A 19289-nucleotide genomic window follows, 5' to 3' on the forward strand; every position below is an offset into this window, starting at 1 on the left:
AATTCAGTTCAGTCTAATTTTAAGCTGAGTCTAACATTCAAACACTCAACTCTCAAATCACTCATATCAACTCAAAACTTCTTTACACGTAGGACTCACAATCTTTTTCAACTCAACATCTCTTTACATGCGAGATCCATAACTTTTTTTAATTTTTTATAAATATATCTAAACTCATCTTAACATTTAAACACATCTAAATTCATTTTAGGTGGGTCTCACAAAACTCACTCTACCATCTCAATTAACTAATATTCATAAAAAACTTAACTCACATCAACTCAATTTAACTCAACTCAACATCTAAACGGAATTAAAAAAAAATGGTAACAAGTCTAGTGGCATTTCCCTTAGAAAAATAATAACATAAAGCAATCGATGGGCTCTTTACATACCAAGACTTTGGCCCTCAGCCCGGCTCAAGTAAGGAAAATCGCCCACATAACGCCCCGGTCGTTTAGAGGGCCTCGCTTTCATTGCCATTTTATCTAGGGTTTTTTCCCCGTTTCCTCCTCTCTGACCAGTGCCTTGTGTCGCCGAGCTGGTAATCTTTCTTCCTCTATCTGTCTCGCACAGATCTATTTCTCTACCCCGTTAGTTTTGCTTGTTTAATATGGGTAAGGTATTTTTAGCAGTTTTTTTTACCTTGTTTTAGATCGTCTCCCAGCGAAATTTTTGTTTGTCTCAGATCACCCAAATTTCTGTTTTAGCTAGTATCAGATCGCCCACCGGTGCCGACCAAGATCGCCCGAGTTTTTTCTGCGTAGGTGCCGTCCGGCTTTCAGTTCACAACACCCCCCCCCCCCCCCCCCCCCCGGGGGGTGCGGTCACGGTCGGCACGGCATCTAGCAGACCGAACTCGGTTCCTTCTGCGATTTGACCCTCCCACCGAACCAATTGGGTCGTTATACAGTAAATGTGAATATTTTTTTAGTTCTTTTTAATACTGTATCGTTTTAAAAAATGTGATTATATGATGGCTCAATAACTTGACTTGAGTTGGATGATTAACTTGTTCAGCTATTGAGTGAAGCTTTTCATAAACGTTGTGTTCTTTTTAGTGAGCTTGACTCAAATGGCCTCCCCATCCAAACAGAACGGGAGAAATTACTTATAATTAAAATATACTAGGGGCCTGTGTAGCTCACAATATAAATACGAAAAACTGCTCTTATTTTTCTGTAGACGTAAATATTGCTGTCAATTTACTTTTTGTTTATTTTATACTCTGGCTATGGAAAAAGCCGAGGGAGAGATTGGATGCTACCTTGAGCCAAAATAAAAGGGGAGCCTCAACTCGGCTGTGCCAAAATGGTTCTATAAAGCACGCTTTGGATGTAATTGAAGGTCAAAAAGAAAGATTTCGCGACTCTCCTCGGTAGACAAGTCTATTGTTCGGGCTGTTTTATTATTGTTGTAGGGCCCTCACATTGATCACATTGATGTGGATTTCCTTGCAAAATAGCGATAGAACTTTGCCAGCCAATTGTTTTTCAGTGCCTAAATAGAAAACATCTTGCTTTGAACATGGAGCTCATTTTATAACTAAGAATATAGGGCGTACTATAATTATCTCTTGTTTTGCTCTGTTGCTGCAACCATACATATTGTTGTGTTTCTACTTATATAAAATTACTGTTTTGTTTCCACTTATGCTTAGCGACGATTTTCTTAATAATAATGGTTTATCTTGTTCTGTCTTTCCATCTGCCTTATAAAAAGGAAATCAGAATGGTTGATAGCAATGCATCATCTGGATCGCCTGAAGAAACTCAAAACCCTATTCCTGATGGGAATGAACCTTCCGAGAATGACCTCACACTTGATGCTCTAACTCGAAAAGTTCAAGAATCTCTATCGCTTGGAAAGAGACATAAGTTTTGGGAAACCCAACCTGTTGGGCAATTCAAGGATCAGGGGGACAGCAGTTTGCCTGAGGGTCCAATTGAACCCCCAACCCCCTTATCTGAAGTCAAACAAGAACCCTACAACCTACCCAACGCATATGAGTGGATTACTTGTGATCTTGATTCTGATGAGATGTGCAGTGAGGTGTATAAGCTTCTCACTAATAACTATGTCGAGGATGATGAGAACATGTTCAGATTTAACTATTCAAAGGAATTTCTTCGTTGGGCTTTACGCCCTCCAGGCTATTTCAGGAGTTGGCACATTGGTGTCTGTGCCAAAAGTTCAAAGAAGTTGGTTGCTTTCATTACTGGCATTCCTGCCAGAATTCGGGCCCGTGATGATGTTGTCAACATGGCAGAGATTAATTTCCTTTGTGTGCATAAAAAGCTCAGATCAAAGAGACTTGCTCCTGTCATGATCAAAGAGGTGACCAGGAGGGTTCACTTGGAGAATATATGGCAGGCAGCTTATACTGCTGGAGTGGTTCTTCCAACTCCAGTTTCAACCTGTCAATATTGGCATAGATCTTTGAATCCAAAAAAGCTGATTGATGTCGGGTTTTCCAGACTTGGTGCGAGGATGACAATGAGTCGAACTATTAAGCTTTACAAGCTGCCAGATTCCACAGTCACCGAAGGTTTCAGAAAAATGGAGCTCCATGATGTTCCTGCTGTGACACGGTTACTAAGGACTTATTTGAACCAATTTATTGTTGCACCGGATTTTGATGAAAATGATGTGGAGCATTGGCTTCTTCCAAAGGAGGATGTCGTCGATAGTTACCTGGTTGAGAGTCCTAAAACTCATGAGATAACTGATTTCTGCAGTTTCTACACGCTGCCTTCATCTATCCTTGGCAGCCAGAATTATACGACTTTGAAGGCTGCTTATTCCTATTATAATGTTGCCACGAAAACTCCTTTGCTTCAATTAATGAATGACGCTCTTATTGTGGCAAAACGGAAGGATTATGATGTTTTCAATGCATTGGATGTCATGCAGAATGAATCTTTCTTGAAGGAACTTAAATTTGGGCCAGGTGATGGGAAACTGCACTACTATCTTTATAACTATCGGATAAGACAGGCACTGAGGCCACCCGAGCTTGGGCTGGTGCTCTTATAGTTTGATTTCGCAAATTTTGATTGAGGATTAGAACTACTCTGCTAAAGTTTTCTGATAAGTTTGGTTGTAAGTTTGCATCGTTTTTGGGAATCTACTTAATTTTATTGTGTCAATCAAAAAAAAAAAAAAAATTGTGGAAATTTGTAGGAATTTGTGGAATGCAATGCCTTCCACATATTGTTCAGAAATTGAAAATTCTCAAAAATATTCTCAGTATTGCTGTCTCTTCGTTGTATCTCTACTGAGTCATGTTTCTGCAGGTGGAAATTATCGCTCATAAGCTGCTTTACTCAGGCGTTTTACAAAAGAGAGAAGATATTTACAACTACAAATTGTGTAATTACTGTGTAATCGTTTTAAAAAAATAAGTAAAACATGACACTTACATGAAAAAATTAATTTTGTTTAGTAATGGATTTTATTATTTTTCAAAATGATAATACGGTATTTATGTATTTTTGTACGTAGAATTATTTTTTACAAAATAATGATTCTTGTGGGAAGAGTTAGAATGACTAAGATGAGAAAATAATGGTTCTTGTGGGAAGGGTAGATGACTGGCTACGTTTGGGTATCAAGAGTATTTCAAGTATTCTTATTATTATTTTTTATTTTATTATTACTTTTTATTTATTTTTTTACTATTTATTATTTTTTACTTACTATTTATTATTTTATTATTATATTTTTACTATTTTTTTATTATTATTTATAAATATTCTCAATACTTTTCAAATATTTTCACTATCTAAACGTAGCCTAAAATAAGAATGAAAAGCTATCTGTCTTTGGACGAGCCGTGAAAATTTAATGGAAAGAAAGGCTAGAGACGGATGCTAGTTACTTGTGTTAAACGGGGATGTCGTTTTGCTAGGTGGCTTGTTGCCCGATGTGCGAGGCATAGATACAATTGAGACACGAAAAAATTGAGACTACAGAATTCATAAATCATACAATCTCGATGTTTTTTTTAGCACTGCTAGCTACAGTCCCGCGGGGGGCCTGCGTCCGAACGAATGGGGAGCTTTCGGTCATTTACTCCTTAAATTGTGGTGAAATGTCAAAAAGGTCCTTGGCATATTTCTCCCCCAGCGATTATCACTCCCTCCTGCGATAGAAGAAGACCACTTAGGTAGTCCAAGTCCAATCCGATGCCAAGCCTTCCATTTCCCCTACCCATGAGCTCTGGTACGAGTCTTCACTCTCGGCATTAAGGAAAATGAGGACGGAACCACCAGCACAAACCACCAACTGTCTCATCCACACATACTCCAACATCTTCCATGGCTTCTCCCCGCGCTTTGGGACTCCGCACGCATTGGGATCCCTTCCAGACTTCAGAGATCTCCATGCGTGCACTTTGGGGGGCCCGATTAAAGCTGCTCCAATAATTGTGCAAATGGTTGTGATGGTGAAGTAAGCATCAACATATTTACAAAATCACGAAAGCAACAGGCTTTTACTAAATTGGGTTTTTTTATCCTAGTTTTTAAAAACATTATTTTGTTTTTTAAACGAATTTTTTTTATGAGTAAGATATGGATTTATTAAATATGATACTCCAATACACAGGACGGACTGTATATTTTTTATCCTCCATGACCAAACATTCACGTACTATAGGTGTCATAAAAACGATTTTTGAGGAAAGGGAGAAGATAAGCGCCAACCGTCGGGCATTCTTTCCCTCCTGCATGCTACTGGAATGATCATCTACGACAGTGCCAATGGATCATGGATGCTTTACGACGAAGCGGAGCCACATGAGAATAATTTTGAACATCGGGGAGTGGAGCAGCTGTCACAGTTTTTACTTTTTTAGGTATGATTTACTCGCAACACTTTGTATAATACATTATATAACAATGTATTAAATAAAAGATATTTTTATAAAATATTTTATAAAAATTACATAATTATCCTTATAGATAGATAAACAACATGCTCACCCCTGCCTTTTTTTTTTTTTAAGTTTTAATCTGCCTGCCGACCCAATACCCAACGAGTGCGGGTGGGCTGGGTATGGGGGCCGCCAACCCAGACCTAGTTATGAGCTGATCCTATGTTAAATGCAATTGAGTTGAGAAAGTGTTACCCCTAAGATGATTTTTAGCACAATTCAATCTGATTGTTGTGACACATTTTTGGTAAAATATTTTCACTAGAGCAGATAATTTAAAAAAACTATGGCTTTGCTATACATTATCTTACAATACACACTATACATGTTTTTTTTTTTTTTGTTATTCTTACTAAATTTATTGAGTTCTACTCATCATCCATATATCACATACTTGCTAAAAGAAAAGAAAAAATAAAAAATTATGTGTAATTTGTAATATAAAAATGCTGAGTAGAATTATTAAAAAAAAAAAAAACTAAAAGATCCAAATAATTGGACGTTAGAGCATAAAGCTCCTAGACACGCTGGTCGTAAAAAGACAACAAAGCTGCGTTGGATAGAAAAATAAAAATCAGAAAAAAAATTATAAAAATATAATGAAGAAATAAAGGGAGTCTTCCGATCAAGACCACCAAGGGTAACCAACGAGGGCTGGGTGGTCTATCCTCTTTATTTTGTTATTTCTTATTTTTTGGTCATTTTATATTTTTCTTTTTTACAATTTTTAACAATAGTTTGTTATTTCTAATATATTTTTTTTTTTAAAAAAGAAAAGATCCAAACCAGTCAGGTGACTTCCTCATTTTTACCCCAGCCAATGAGGAAGCGTCACGTAAGAGTTGGGTCGAGAGTCACCCTTTTCATCTTTCAACTAGAAGAACTTTTGACACGATTGGGATAATAATCCAAGGGCCGAAGCTCATACGGATACACTACTTCTTGAAAATTGATTTCCTAGAAACTTTTTATAACAACTTTCTTACATCAATCTTACAATTCTACGCAAAATTGAAAATTATTTAAATGAGTTGTAAAATAATTATAAAATAAAAAATAATTTTTTTTATTAATAACTATTCATTCTTATACCTTATCTTATATTAAAAAAAAAATTATCAGATATGTTACAAATTCATATATGTGATAGTGACTGATGTATCATAAATTCTTATAAAAAAAATTAAAAATTTATCAAACTCGTACTTTTTTGTTCTACGAGGTAAGCACATACTTCCGAGTATGTGCTTAGTGCAAAGATCGGGTTTTTTTTTTTTTTTTTTAATAAAAGAATTTATCCATAAATAATATTTTTTTTATTAAATTTGTATAATTTTGTGTAAAATAAGAGATAATTAAGTAAAATTTAATACTAAAAAAAAATGCTATTTTTGCGTTGACCTGTAATAAAATTAATGCTAATAAAGAATGCATATTCAAAACAAATTCTGGTTGGTCCATGAAAGCGGCCGCCTACCCGCTCGGATAATTACACACTGGGGGAATGATGGTCCGGCCAATTTATTTTTCTTTTTATTTTTAAAAAGTGGCCAAAATTTATTTATGGAAAAATCTTATTGCATCACTTTAAATAAAAAAAATTTAACCATCTTTATTCCATCACTTTAAATAAAAAATAAAAAATAAAAAATAAATATAAATTCAGTTCGATTGACGGCGATTGTTCCACCTAACCAAACAGACGGGCAAGTACACCCGTCCCTGTGTGTCTCACTTTGCTCTTCTCCTAGTTGCGAATCCTTTTTTGTTCAACTTTTCTGTTGATTCTTTTTTCTACTGAATAATTTCTCTCCGAGATTAGGAAAAATGGCTTACGCATCCCATATTATCAATCATTCCAAAAAGGTATGCCATTTCTTCCTCTTCACCCCTTTATTCTCAATCTTCGTTTTTTATATAATATGTATATATTTACGTATATACACACATATTCAGATTTTATTTGTTGGTTGTGATTGCATATGCGTTTGATTTTCATTTTCCCTCGTTTTATAATTTTAATTCGACTTCAATCCGAATCATAGACCCGATTACATTCTTTCGGTAATTTGATATCGTTTTGAGAGTCTAGTGATCTAGTTCTATAGATAGCGATGATCTCACTTGAAAGGCTTATTTTGTAAAGGAGCCATTTATGCTGTGTTCAGTTTTAAGTGCTTCGACTTTAAATCGTGGACTCGGTTTTGTTTTATGGGTAATCCAATTTCGATAGTAGTCGTATTGGCATCTGTTATCTTTCGCAGATTGCGTTTCTTATAGGCTCAATTCGTTTGTGGGTATTAAGGTAATACTACGTTTGTAGTGTGCTTGGTGTGGATTTGCCAGGTTTGGAATTGTAGCTACAGCATTAAAACCAGACATTTAACTGCTTAATTGGCCTGAACCCGTGATTTATCTTGGTATAATTAATAATCAATATGTGGGTTGCTGCTGGGACATCTTATAGTTGAGTGTTGATGCGAGCTTCAATTTTCAGTGGCTGGTATGAAAATTTACCATGCACAATATCTCGAGAAGTTATACGGATCTGAATGGGTTGATGCACTCTTTAATCAAGACCCATCCACGAATACAGAGGGGTATTATTTAATTTTTAAAATTTCATACAGGTTTCTTTACATGTAAATTGTAAACTCCTACTTAGTTTAATAAGCATGTTGTATCGTGTGAGGAGTCAGGAGTCATTATTTTGGTTATGAAGGTGAGGGAAAGCTTGTAGTCCAGCGTTTTCACAGGTTTAGTGAAAGTATCTCGCATCATATGTGGAAATAGTCGTCATTTTTCAAACCAGCTGGATCCTGCGTTATTTTCTTTTATTTGCTTGCATAAATGCTGTCTGTTTTCAACAACACCAAGTGGTACCCTACCCTAAAATCACAATGTCATCGTCATCATTAGTTATGCTGCTTCATGCTCTTGACTTGACCTTGTTTTAGCACAGCAAATGTATAATTCTATGCTTGTTGGTTCTATGCTGTCTTATTTCGCTCGATTTGACCTTACCTGTTCTTGTATTTTTTAATAACCTATTGCAGTTAAGAAATGCTCCAAAATTTCTGCGGCATGAGCATGCAATTTTGGTTCGGTGGTTTTCAAAGGATGCTCGGCCCTCTATTGGTAAAAGAGATGGTAAGTTTCTGTTTCTTTGGGTTTTACTCTCTTGTTCGTTACCTATCAAGTATCAACTATCATTTTATATCGTTTCTTGTTCTTTGCTCATCTTCAAACAGACCATGTCCATGAGTTTTAGATAATGTCTCTTCCTCTGTCTTGCATGCATTTGAGAATTTGCTTGTTCTCAGCTGAAGTTTATAAGATATGTCCGAAATGGTGGTGGTGTTATGGTGGGATTCATGAGGCTGATCCTTATCTTTCTTGCGTGTGTGTGTGTGTGTGTGTTTTTTTTTTTTCAATTATGATGCATCCCAGACCTATGCAGTTGCGATGCATTGATTGTGTGTATAAAATGTAGGAATGCATTCTTACATTTATCAATGCCAATGGTCCATTGCGTACATGGATGTGCTTGTACATCCAGGAAGTATTACAATGAACGGAGTTCATGACAAATATTTATTCTCTACCACAAATCTGTTTGCATGAAATGAGGGAGGACTAGTTGACTATAGAGGTCCAATGAGTGTCAGGTTTTTGGATGCTTAACATGAACAAGAGGTTGCTCGAGTTGAATTTGAGCATTTCTGTACATGCTCTGTTTTTTTGTAAAACTCCCTTAAAGATTTTAATCTCTCGGAGAGATATCTTTCCTCTGTTGTCTTGTTATGTATCTATTGCTCACAATTTTCTGTGTATTCTGTTGACGAATGGTTGAGTTCTTTAGGTGATAGATAATCATCATTCAGATAATCTACCTAACTTAGGTGCCGTTTGGATGGTGAGTTGAGATGAAAGTTGAATAAAATATTGTTAGAATATTATTTTTTAATATTATTATTGTTTTGGAATTTGAAAAAGTTGAACTGTTTATTATATTTTGTATGGAAATTTGGGAAAGTCGTAATTATGAAATGAGATTAGGACTATTCACCCGACCCGACCCGAAAACGTGATGTTCTGGCCCAGCCCAAAAATGGTTGATTCTGAAAAGGGCACTTCTGAACCGTCTGAATTGACCGATCACCCAAAACGAAATACATTCCGGAAAAATCAGATTTTCCGACCCGAATTTTCTCAGCAACTAAACAGAATCTCAAACCAAGCAAAATCTGGTAAAAACTAATTTCAGCTCACCTAGATCACTCCATGTATTGACGAAGAGATCACGTGGACAAAATCGAACCATATAGCAAGCACAAACCTCCTTATTGTCCCAATTAATCTCCTTGAATCCCTTTCTCTCTTCCTCCTTTAAATTACGAGCTAAAATATTCACCAAAGGCAAAATAAAAAGCATAAAAAATGCAACCAAAGAGCCATTATTTGATTTCCATATTTAAGAAAATCAGAATTGAAAAAGAACAAAAGTCAAAACCATAAATCTACCCAAGATTTTTATACAAGCATAAAGAAAGAGCAAATAGTAAGAAATACTCAAAAAAGCCAGAGGAAACAGGAGTTAGGATTTAATGGAAATACTTGTACCCATAAGTTCATCTACCAGAGCTTTCTGAGCGTCCATGGCTAAGGGGAGTGTTTTGATGAGAGATTGATGGACTTGCAAATCAGAGAGGGTTTTAGGGCTTTCTTTTGAATTGAGGGCTCTCTTTCTTTGTGTGGTGTTTGGGGATCGGTGTGTGTGAGACTAGAATTGATAGAGAGAGAAAGTGAGAGAGAGAGAGAGAAGTGTCGTCGAGAGGGAGGGGGAGAGACCGATGGATTAATATATATGTGGGTAAAAAGCAAAACTGTTATACGGCCGGTTAACAGGTAATTACCCAATTACAACCGATTAAAACCAGAAATCGAGTAAAAACTCCGAAACCGAAAATCAATGAAACAGGTCGGTTATTTTGGCTTGGGTCGGGTCAACGGCTTTTTTGTACAACCGTAGATGATATGAGATGAGATGAGATGAAACACTTTCACTATCCAAACATGTCCTTAGTGAATAGGCAGTATCGAATGGAAGATCCATATCTTGGTTTTATGTACAAAATATAAGGCATAACCTCTCGTAGTTATTTTTTTTTTCAGATATTTGGAAGATCCGTCGTCATTGTTATTTGTCTTCAGAAAGAGAAACAGTTTCCAGGTCTGCCACCAATGGCACGGTAAGTACAGCCAACTTCTGTTGCATTAAGCTTTTATACATCATGACATCATAGCAGGGCCTATAATCATTCTGCTTTACATTCTATACTTCTTCCTTCAAATTGCTTCTGATATTGCTTCATGATTTCCTGTCAAAATTTATTTATTTATTAAAAGAAAAAAACTTAAAGAGTCTAATTTCAAATGCTTACGGTCGCTCATAATGTTATGTAGATAGCAATGTTTGGCATACAGAAGAGAAATATCTCAATGATGCCAATGGAAGTGAGAAATCCAACTGTTGGACTGGCTTTCAACCAAAGGTTTTCATGGTATGCTATCCACCCTGTAGTTCCTTTTTTTTCTCTTTTTTTTCCTGAAGGGGGATTCGGGTGATCAGATGTTTTCTTGATGATTAGAGTTTCCTGAATTCCTTTTTTTGTTTGATTTTCCAGTATCAGTTCACAGATATACTTGAGAAGAGGTTTTTCATCTGATTCAGGTAAAGTTCAAGATATTATCCTCCTAATTTTCACAGTGTACTTTTTTATCTTATTATTTATTGTTAATAATACGTATTTTTCCCACAGTTTTCCTGCTCTTTTACCGTCTATAGATATATATATATATATATATATATTTGTACACATTGTGCCATTGGAAATCTATTAAAAAGATGTTGAGGGAAACCTCCTGTGTACAGAAATTTGAGGGGAGGGGGGGGGGGGGGTTACGATCTTCTAGTAAAGAAAAAAACTACTGCTATAATCTGGATTCTTAAGTAAAGTTCGTGTTGCATGCTATGGCTCTTCACATTTTGTTGAGGGCTTCTTCAACAACGTCATTGCTGTTCTTTGGAGAAACATTGTGCCACTTCATTGTACATCTGGTAGTGCTTTTAAGTTACGCATGTCTTAGCTGTGAGTATGGAACGAGTCTGATATAATTTTTGTTTAATTAGTTTTTCAGATACAAATGTTTTTAGAGAAAATTAACATAGAAATTTATAGTATTCTTTTGTGTAATGTGTATTTACTCAAATTTTGTTCACTTATTATAAGTTAAATTTTGTTCACTTAGTTAATGATATATAAATTTCATGAATTCTTTAACACTTGTGGATTTTGGAAATCTCTCTTTTCTTTGGGCTTGAATTTAGATTTTATTTTTAATTCTTGGAAATTTGTTACTTATCAAAAAAAAAAAAATTCTTGGAAATTTGTTAACAGTGCTTTTCAGAAAAGTTCAAATCCAATAGCTTATTTTACCCACAAAAATCCAGACCCCCCAAGATTACAATCCTTGCTTCGGTCACCTTGTTTGCTTAAAAATGCCTATTTCCTTCAAGCTTGAATTTATTTTTATTTTGGGGAAAGCACACTTTCCATCAACTAACACATGTTTTACACTTTGCACCTTAAACTATTAAAATTGACACGTTTCACCCTCCCAATACTACCAAATATAAACTAACACTCTCAGTTAACGTTCAACAATCAACATTGTCTCACTCACTTATTTTTATTCATCTTAATGATGAGACTTGGACTAAAAATGGTAGTTGAACGGTGCGATATGTTAGTTTTAGTGGTTTGGAGTACGAGGTGTGAAGCACCTATTAGTTAGGGAGTGTTAGTTAGGGAGTGAAAAATATATTTCTTTTCCTTTTAATTTTCAATTTTAAGAAAATTCAAATTCAGTACCTTCTCAGAAAATTTGGCATTATGACATATGAAATTATAAATAGCCCCATCCTTTGTAATAGAGCTTCATTTTCATATGTCTGACCTTGCTAATAATTGATGGCATGTTACTTTTTGATGTGGAAAGGAACAACATGATTAATGAAAAAACAATTTATTGTTTACTTCTGTACATTATATTTTCTTGACTTCCTTCAAGAAGGATGGTTATTGTGTTATTGTGCTTTGCTTCTGTTGAAGTGTGAAGATTAACCTATCATCTACACACTTTTCTCTACTTTGCTAGTCTTTGTAAACATTATCCAGTTTGTGTGCTCTTCTTACTTAAGGTGGATTTGTGCAACATTTTTCAGGCCTTCCTCCACACCAAGAGATCGGAATGCCCTCTCTATCACCTACAATGACAGAGGTTTGCACCTTTCTGACATGGAAACAGCTCAACAATCTAGTTCAACGGTTTACTGCTAATTGATTCTTTTAACGGCATGTAGGGTAATATTGCAAGGTGGTTGAAGAAAGAGGGTGATAAAATCTCTACTGGTGAAGTGCTTTGTGAAGTTGAAACAGTAGGGTTCTTGTACTGTTTTTTGGTTGAATTCCCTGAATGGACTAAATGTTGGGTTATATTCTACTTACAATGGATAATTGACAATTTTCTTTTTACATACATTTGATATTGAAAGGATAAAGCAACGGTTGAAATGGAATGCATGGAAGAAGGCTATCTTGCTAAGATTATACATGGAGATGGATCAAAAGAAATTAAAGTTGGTGAGGTATCAAGTTTATACCACTATAGTTCAACTCAAATGCATCTCTCTCTCTCTCTCTCTCTCTCTCTCTCTCTGTGCATGACCCAAGGAGAGCCCAAACTACATATGGGCTTATACTCCAAAAAGACTAATCAGTGGTACGGTTAGAGTTAATTGGAATCACTGTAAATAGTAAAAACTTCTCCTTCCCATGCAATGTGGGATCTCGTTCACCATCCACCCATAGATATTATGGCGTGTTTCAATGCGTATGTCTTGCGGTTCTTAGAGTGAAAGTGTAGTAGGATGGGGAAGGGAAATACATCTTGGTCATTTCACCCTACTAAAAAACTTCATCGGATTTTCTCACACATTAGTACAGAACTTATGTGCCAGTGACCTTTGGCCTAGTGACACCGACCTTGTATCTCGGTGGCGAGATCGGGGGGTTGAATCCCCTCTCCCGTCGCCTAAAAAAAAGAAGGGAGCTTATGTGGAGTTTCGTATTGAATGTTAGTTGTGTATATATGCTCTTGTATAGGTGATTGCTGTAACTGTTGAAGATGAGGAGGATATTGCAAAATTAAAAGATTACAAGCCTTCAGCATCAGATGCTGGTGATGCTACTGTTAAGGGGTCGTCTGCCTCAACTCCCCCAAAAGAAGATGTAGCAGAACAACCAGTCAGTTCATCAGAGCCAAAGACATCCAAGCCTACTGCAGCACCTCCTGTGGAAGATCGCATTTTTTCTAGCCCTCTTGCCAGAAAATTGGCTGAAGAACACAATGTTAGATATCATGAACTCTGTAACTGGAATTTTTGTTCAGTGCTAGGACTCTTTCAATCCTTTTCTAATTGACGTGTTGTTTGAATTCCTTTTTTGCTATTCTAGGTGCCTCTATCAAGCATTAAAGGAACAGGTCCAGATGGACATGTTTTGAAGGCAGATATTGAAGATTATTTGGGTATTATGCTTATAATGTCTATTATGGGGGTCTAGTGCTGCTGTTATGTTGTTTTATATGGTCAGAAAGTTTATGTTGCTTTAGATAGTCCATTGATCTGATGATTAGATTCTCTTTCTCTTCATATGATGCAGCCTCTCGTGGGAAGGAAGCTTTGGCGACAGCCCCTAAGGCTAGGACTGCCACACCTGCAGCATTAGATTATACTGACATCCCTCATTCTCAGATCAGGAAGGTAACATGATAACGATTCGCAAAGTTGATTCTATAGACACTTTGTTTAAGCTCATAATGTAGTTTTCATGTTTTCAAAATATATGTTTGTAATGCTCTCAGCTCATCCCAGCCCAACAAATCATGGAGTCACCAGTATAGAGATCTATTGCAAGAATTAAATTTGGTCATTCTTTGTATACGTCCTGTGTACTTGGGCCATGCCTATCTTTCTATCAATAAAATATTATTTTACCTTTAAAAAAAAATTGGTCATGTAGCTCCAATAATTTGCAATTCATGTGGCCACTTCATCTTGCATTATATATTGCTCAAAATCTTTTTCTTTTGATTTGACTTGTGGCATCCTTCCCTCACGGTATCAGTTTAAAATGATAGTTTGGTCATTTTGTCTGTCATTGGCATCACTCACTTCCATATCTCTGTTGATTTACTTATCAAAAAAAAAAAAAAAATATCTCTGTTGATATAAATTCTGTTAATTTCATAATTGAATTTTGGCTTCCCCAAGCTTATACCTGGTGTTATTTTGGCAGATCACAGCTTCACGCTTATTATTCTCTAAGCAAACTATTCCCCATTATTATCTAACAGTAGATGCATGTGTCGACAAACTCGTGGAGTGAGTATTAGTTCCTTCTTCCCTTAAAAAGTGAGCCCTCAATTTATATTTTTTTATGGTGTAACTGTTACTTTTCTGCAGTTTGAGAGGCCAATTAAATTCATTACAAGAAGCATCTGGTGGAAAGCGGATCTCAATTAATGATCTTGTTATTAAGGTATTGCATCTTGCTTCCAGAATCCACATACTTAATGCAGCATTGGGACCTGCATTGTTATTATTATTTTTCTTCTTTAGGGGCCACTAAATTACTTACTATGGAACTTTTGGGCCATTCTAAAAGAATTTCACACATATGGCAACCATCTAGCTTGAAGTACACTTTTTCTGTTCCCTTCACAAGATTAGGATGGATGTTGGGGGTGTAGATGCAATTGGTTGCAGTAAACATGAGCTCCATTCATGTGACTCTAGCGTTTTGTCGATGGGGCTTTTACCACCTATTCTAGGTGGCAGCTTCCTTTTGCCATTGATTAAATAAATCTAACCTTTTACTGCAGGCTGCTGCTTTGGCTCTTCGTAAGGTTCCTCAGTGCAATAGTTCATGGACAGATGAGTACATCCGCCAGTAAGTACAAAATAATTGACATTGTGACGAGTTCTTGTATGCAATTTTATTTTTGACTCTATGGCAATGCTTCGTTGGCTTCTCATCCAGGTATCACAGTGTAAACATAAATGTTGCTGTTCAGACGGATAATGGACTCTTTGTTCCAGTCATCAGGGTGAGTGGTTTGACTGGTTGCCATAGTCTAGTCTTGTTGATAAGTTTTGCCGCTGGAGTTTCATTTATAGTTCCTCTCCAATGAATCCATCTATTTAAAATTTTCAGGATGCAGACAAGAAAGGCCTATCCAGGATAGCTGATGAGGTCAAACAATTAGCCCAGAAAGCCAAAGAGAACAGCTTAAAACCAGACGATTATGAGGTCAGAATAGTGTTTTGTTGTTCTTTACTGCTCATTGATGGATGACCGTCTCGTGAGATTGTTGCTGAGTATGTTTACTGCCTTTGCAGGGAGGTACATTTACAGTGTCAAATTTGGGAGGTCCCTTCGGTATCAAGCAATTTTGTGCCATCATTAACCCTCCTCAGTCAGGCATTCTTGCTGTTGGATCTGGTAAGTTAGACACTTTCCTGATGTTTTTTTTTTTTTTGTTGGGAATAACGTGGTCATCCTTTTCATCTTTCGTTATCACCATTGGAACTATTTTCTGTCCTTGAGCAGCTGAGAAAAGGGTTGTACCTAGTTCAGGCCCCGAACAATTCGAGTTTGCTTCCTTCATGTCTGTGACGTTAAGCTGTGATCATCGTGTTATTGATGGTTAGTAGTTTATACAAGCCTTCAGAATATAAGATCAATTTAAACTAGCATTATTTATCTGACATGTGAAACCCTGATGGCATGACTTGCTCATGTGTTTAGGTGCAATTGGTGCGCAATGGCTGAAAGCATTCAAAGCCTACGTCGAGAATCCCGAGTCCATGTTGCTTTAGAATGACGGCTTGCATGGTCTTTCATACAATTCTCTCCCTCGCCCAAATCAGCCAAGAAAAGGGATTTGACTTCTATTCGGCAATTCCATATGGACTTGTGATATTGTAACAGTGAGCAGGTTTCTTCCTTTGTACTGTAGTGTTTAGTCTCTCAAACAAAATTTGCATACGTTTTTTTGGAAATAAAAGAGTGGTGGGTCAGGCATGAGTGATGCACTGAATTTTGTTCTGGTTGTATAATGATTAATGCTCCCTTCTGTGCGCAGTTTGTTTGTCATGCGAGATTTGTTCGCATCTTTTGAGAAATTTAGATTATATATCATGGCTTATCAAATGCATTTCTTCTTCTGCCTTTATGCCACTTGAAAGGTTACCTCGCAAGCAGAGACATTTTGTTCAAAACTTGATTCTGTTTTTGCATTAGATCCATCATTATCCATCTCCAATCTACTTTTAAACATTCAAGCTTTTTAGTGGAGTGTGCAAGAAGTACACAAAAGTGATTGTATATAGCAGAACTCTTATCTCTAATACCCCGCCCCATCTGAAAGCCTCACTTAATCACATGGCTTCATAAATTAAATAACCATTACTCAATGGGTTTATGCCGATCAAACTTCACAAGAAAAATAAGCATTCTTCTATTCTCCTATCCAGTTATCTTGTAGGCATCCCCCTACTTTCTTTTCCCTTTTCACCCTAGTTGATGTGGGGATTGGCCCATATACAACAGTGTCTTGCAGCCCCTATCACATAGAATATCTCCTCACAGTTGGAGGAGAATCACTCGTGAATTATGTGATGCCAAAATAATTTTTTTAAGTATCCTTATCAGCATATAGCATAAAAGAGACTCATATCATTCTCTATCCTATATGCATTATTGCTAGCATAAGCATGATATTTTTCATCTGCAGAAGTTACTTTGAATGCATGCATGGCTTGTCCCCATGTACAACATATGTTAGCAACCAATCATGATTCCTCAATACAGAATAGCCCAACAGCGAATGAAACTCCATCCAAAGTAATACTACAGGTAATGCTTGCAGTAGACCTTAAATAAATTTGCTAGCCAGCTAAAAATCTGTAATAGTGAAATTATTACAAAGGCCTCTAGGATTTAACACCAGACCACCTGTTATGAATGACTATTAAGGGAAAAAATCAGACATAATACACGAATCCACTTTGACAATAAATTTAAACACACTAAGAGCTTAACCCAATCGATGCTGCTTCCACTAATAACTATTTCATCAATCAGAAGTAAAAAGTTACACAATATTATGTTAGATCCAAGTCTATATCAATCCGAATCACTCATGATCCAACAAATCAAGCGTAAGAAAATGAAGACATTCCCATAACCTTTGTCTCCTTGCACTGAATTACTTGTTATTTCAGTTGCTCCAACCACAGCATAAACTCTTTCACAAAGGCTTGGTCTCAATTCCCAGAATACCATTAGTTTTTCTTTTCAAGGCAAACAAGAGAGAATCACAAAACATGAGCCACAACACTCTACTCGTCACGCTTACCCTTCTGCAATAACCACAGTCCACACAGCTTACTTCAAAGACAGATTCCTCAATAAAGCCCAACTCATGGTTGATTAGTGATTCAATACCAACATAAATAAGCCTATTCACTGGGACAGTAAGAAATTCTACAATAGCAGAAAACCCAATTCATGCATGATGCAACTCCGTTTCATGAAAAACTAGACCACCATATGGCAAATATTCTTAACATTAAAGCCCTTCCATATAAACAAGAAAAGAAGCAATCTGAATGACCAAATAACAAATGACCTGCGCACATATAACAAAAACCTATCATTATGTACCTGAGTCACTAAAGTATATCAGTATTAAGATTCTGTCTCAGACAACCAGATCTATCCAATTTATATTCGAAACAGATGAGATACACCACAAGCAACCAAGTCCTACAACTTACTATAAATAAACATCTCATTAACCAAACCACAAACCTAAAACCAATCATTTCACATAAAACACGAAATTATTGACTTCCACGTTAAGCCGGAGTTTGTATTCATTCCAAATTTTTTCTTTACCCGAAAATTCGACGAATTACAATAGCCAAGGAAATGAAAAATAGCAAGAGAAAAATACTACCAAATCACGTCGTTCCCATGACTCCACTATCGATTACTCCAATCATTCCACCTATTGCCGCATATGAACTGTCAAAATTCCCAATCTTTATATATATAAGATTCGCTCAAGCCAAAACAGAGAATTGAACCAGAATTCTCATATGGGCACGTAACGCTTCATCGCCTGCTTTGCCGTTACGGCGAGACCAACCAATACGCCGCCGAAGGCGCCCGCCACCGCTGCGGACCTCACGCCACGCGCCGCGCGATAAACGGCTCCAGTTCCAAGCCCAGCCGCCACGCTATTCCAGACGTCGTCAGTGTCCCTAAGGGCGACAATCCCGCTCTCCATGCCAGCGAAGATGAGGCCGATGACGCCTATTCGGTTGCCCCAAGCCCGGCCAGCGTGGCCCGAGGAGTTAAGGACCCGGCTGAGGCGGAGCTTCGTGGTGTCCCCAGGTTCAAAGGACCTGACGCCCGACACCAACCCGGAGGCGCCACCCCCGATAGCGCCGGTGAGGTAGCCGCATCCAGTGAGGAAAGTGATGTTGTCGCTCCAGCCGCGGCGGTTGCGGCGAGCCTCCTCATCGAAGAGGTATTGGGGTCCGGTTGGGAGCTGATAGACATTGCGGGCCGGGATGGGGACCTGGAGGCCGTGGTAGGGTCGTAGAACCGAGCCTGTGATGATGGATCCGATCCTTGTTCGCGATCCGGGAGTCTGTGAGCCATCCTCTCTCCCTTTTTCCTTCCTTTTTGGGCTCTTTCCGGTTATTAGGGTTTGGTCGTCTCGCGGAGAGGGAGAGAGAGAGAGAGAGAGAGAGAGGAGGGTTTTGGTTTTAGTTCTGTTGATGCGGGCTAAAACGTGTGCGTTGGGGAGATTTTGTTCGGGGTTGGAACTTGGACCGGTTTTTATTTTGAGTAGAGTAATTAATTAATATACGTATAATTTTTTTTATAATTTTTTTGTATAATTATTAATTAAATTTAAAATAAAAATATTTATACAAGATGATGTCATTTTTATAAATTATTTTATAAAAATATTTTTTATTTAAAACATAATTATATAAAAATAATTATATATCTATCATTTTTCTTTAAAATAATGATGGACCCCGTAACGGCAGATAGCAATCGGGGCAAAGCCCTTCCAAAAAAGCAAGTTAATTATAATTTAAAATTCGTAATTGACACAACTTAATTAATTGTAATAAATCATATTT

General features: G+C 36.9%; 3 protein-coding genes across 7 annotated transcripts; 2 read left to right on the forward strand and 1 right to left on the reverse strand.

Annotated features, from left to right (window-relative positions):
- The first annotated feature begins 412 nt into the window (after positions 1–412).
- Positions 413–3249, forward strand: LOC121247827 (glycylpeptide N-tetradecanoyltransferase 1-like). Of its 5 annotated transcripts, XM_041146278.1 has the most exons (3): positions 440–544; positions 711–918; positions 1245–3249. In XM_041146278.1, the coding sequence occupies exon 3, from the start codon at positions 1681–1683 to the stop codon at positions 3034–3036; it is 1356 nt and encodes a 451-aa protein (XP_041002212.1). In that variant the 5' UTR covers positions 440–544; positions 711–918; positions 1245–1680; the 3' UTR covers positions 3037–3249. The 5 variants fall into 5 exon arrangements, with proteins under 5 accessions (XP_041002216.1, XP_041002212.1, XP_041002211.1 ...); XM_041146282.1 differs by lacking the exon at positions 711–918 and having other exon boundaries at positions 413–544; positions 1724–3249; XM_041146277.1 differs by lacking the exon at positions 711–918 and having other exon boundaries at positions 467–544.
- A 3357-nt stretch (positions 3250–6606) lies between these two features.
- Positions 6607–16218, forward strand: LOC121247107 (dihydrolipoyllysine-residue acetyltransferase component 2 of pyruvate dehydrogenase complex, mitochondrial-like). Its single transcript, XM_041145449.1, has 19 exons — positions 6607–6802; positions 7993–8086; positions 10112–10188; positions 10403–10500; positions 10624–10670; positions 12225–12280; positions 12363–12437; positions 12555–12647; positions 13165–13410; positions 13516–13588; positions 13723–13823; positions 14359–14444; positions 14526–14601; positions 14945–15012; positions 15103–15169; positions 15277–15372; positions 15462–15564; positions 15673–15768; positions 15871–16218. Exons 1-19 carry the CDS (start codon positions 6764–6766, stop codon positions 15939–15941), a joined length of 1662 nt encoding a protein of 553 aa, XP_041001383.1. The 5' UTR covers positions 6607–6763; the 3' UTR covers positions 15942–16218.
- Positions 16219–17827: 1609 nt separating this feature from the next.
- Positions 17828–18985, reverse strand: LOC121247451 (mitochondrial import inner membrane translocase subunit TIM23-1-like; the record flags this gene model as incomplete). Its single annotated transcript, XM_041145796.1, has 1 exon — positions 17828–18985. A coding segment is annotated over one exon (762 nt), but the record flags the coding sequence as incomplete, so codon positions are not given.
- Positions 18986–19289: the final 304 nt, after the last annotated feature.

The sequence above is a fragment of the Juglans microcarpa x Juglans regia genome, chromosome 1S, assembly GCF_004785595.1.
Source record: "Juglans microcarpa x Juglans regia isolate MS1-56 chromosome 1S, Jm3101_v1.0, whole genome shotgun sequence".
In the NCBI taxonomy this organism is placed as follows: domain Eukaryota; kingdom Viridiplantae; phylum Streptophyta; class Magnoliopsida; order Fagales; family Juglandaceae; genus Juglans; species Juglans microcarpa x Juglans regia.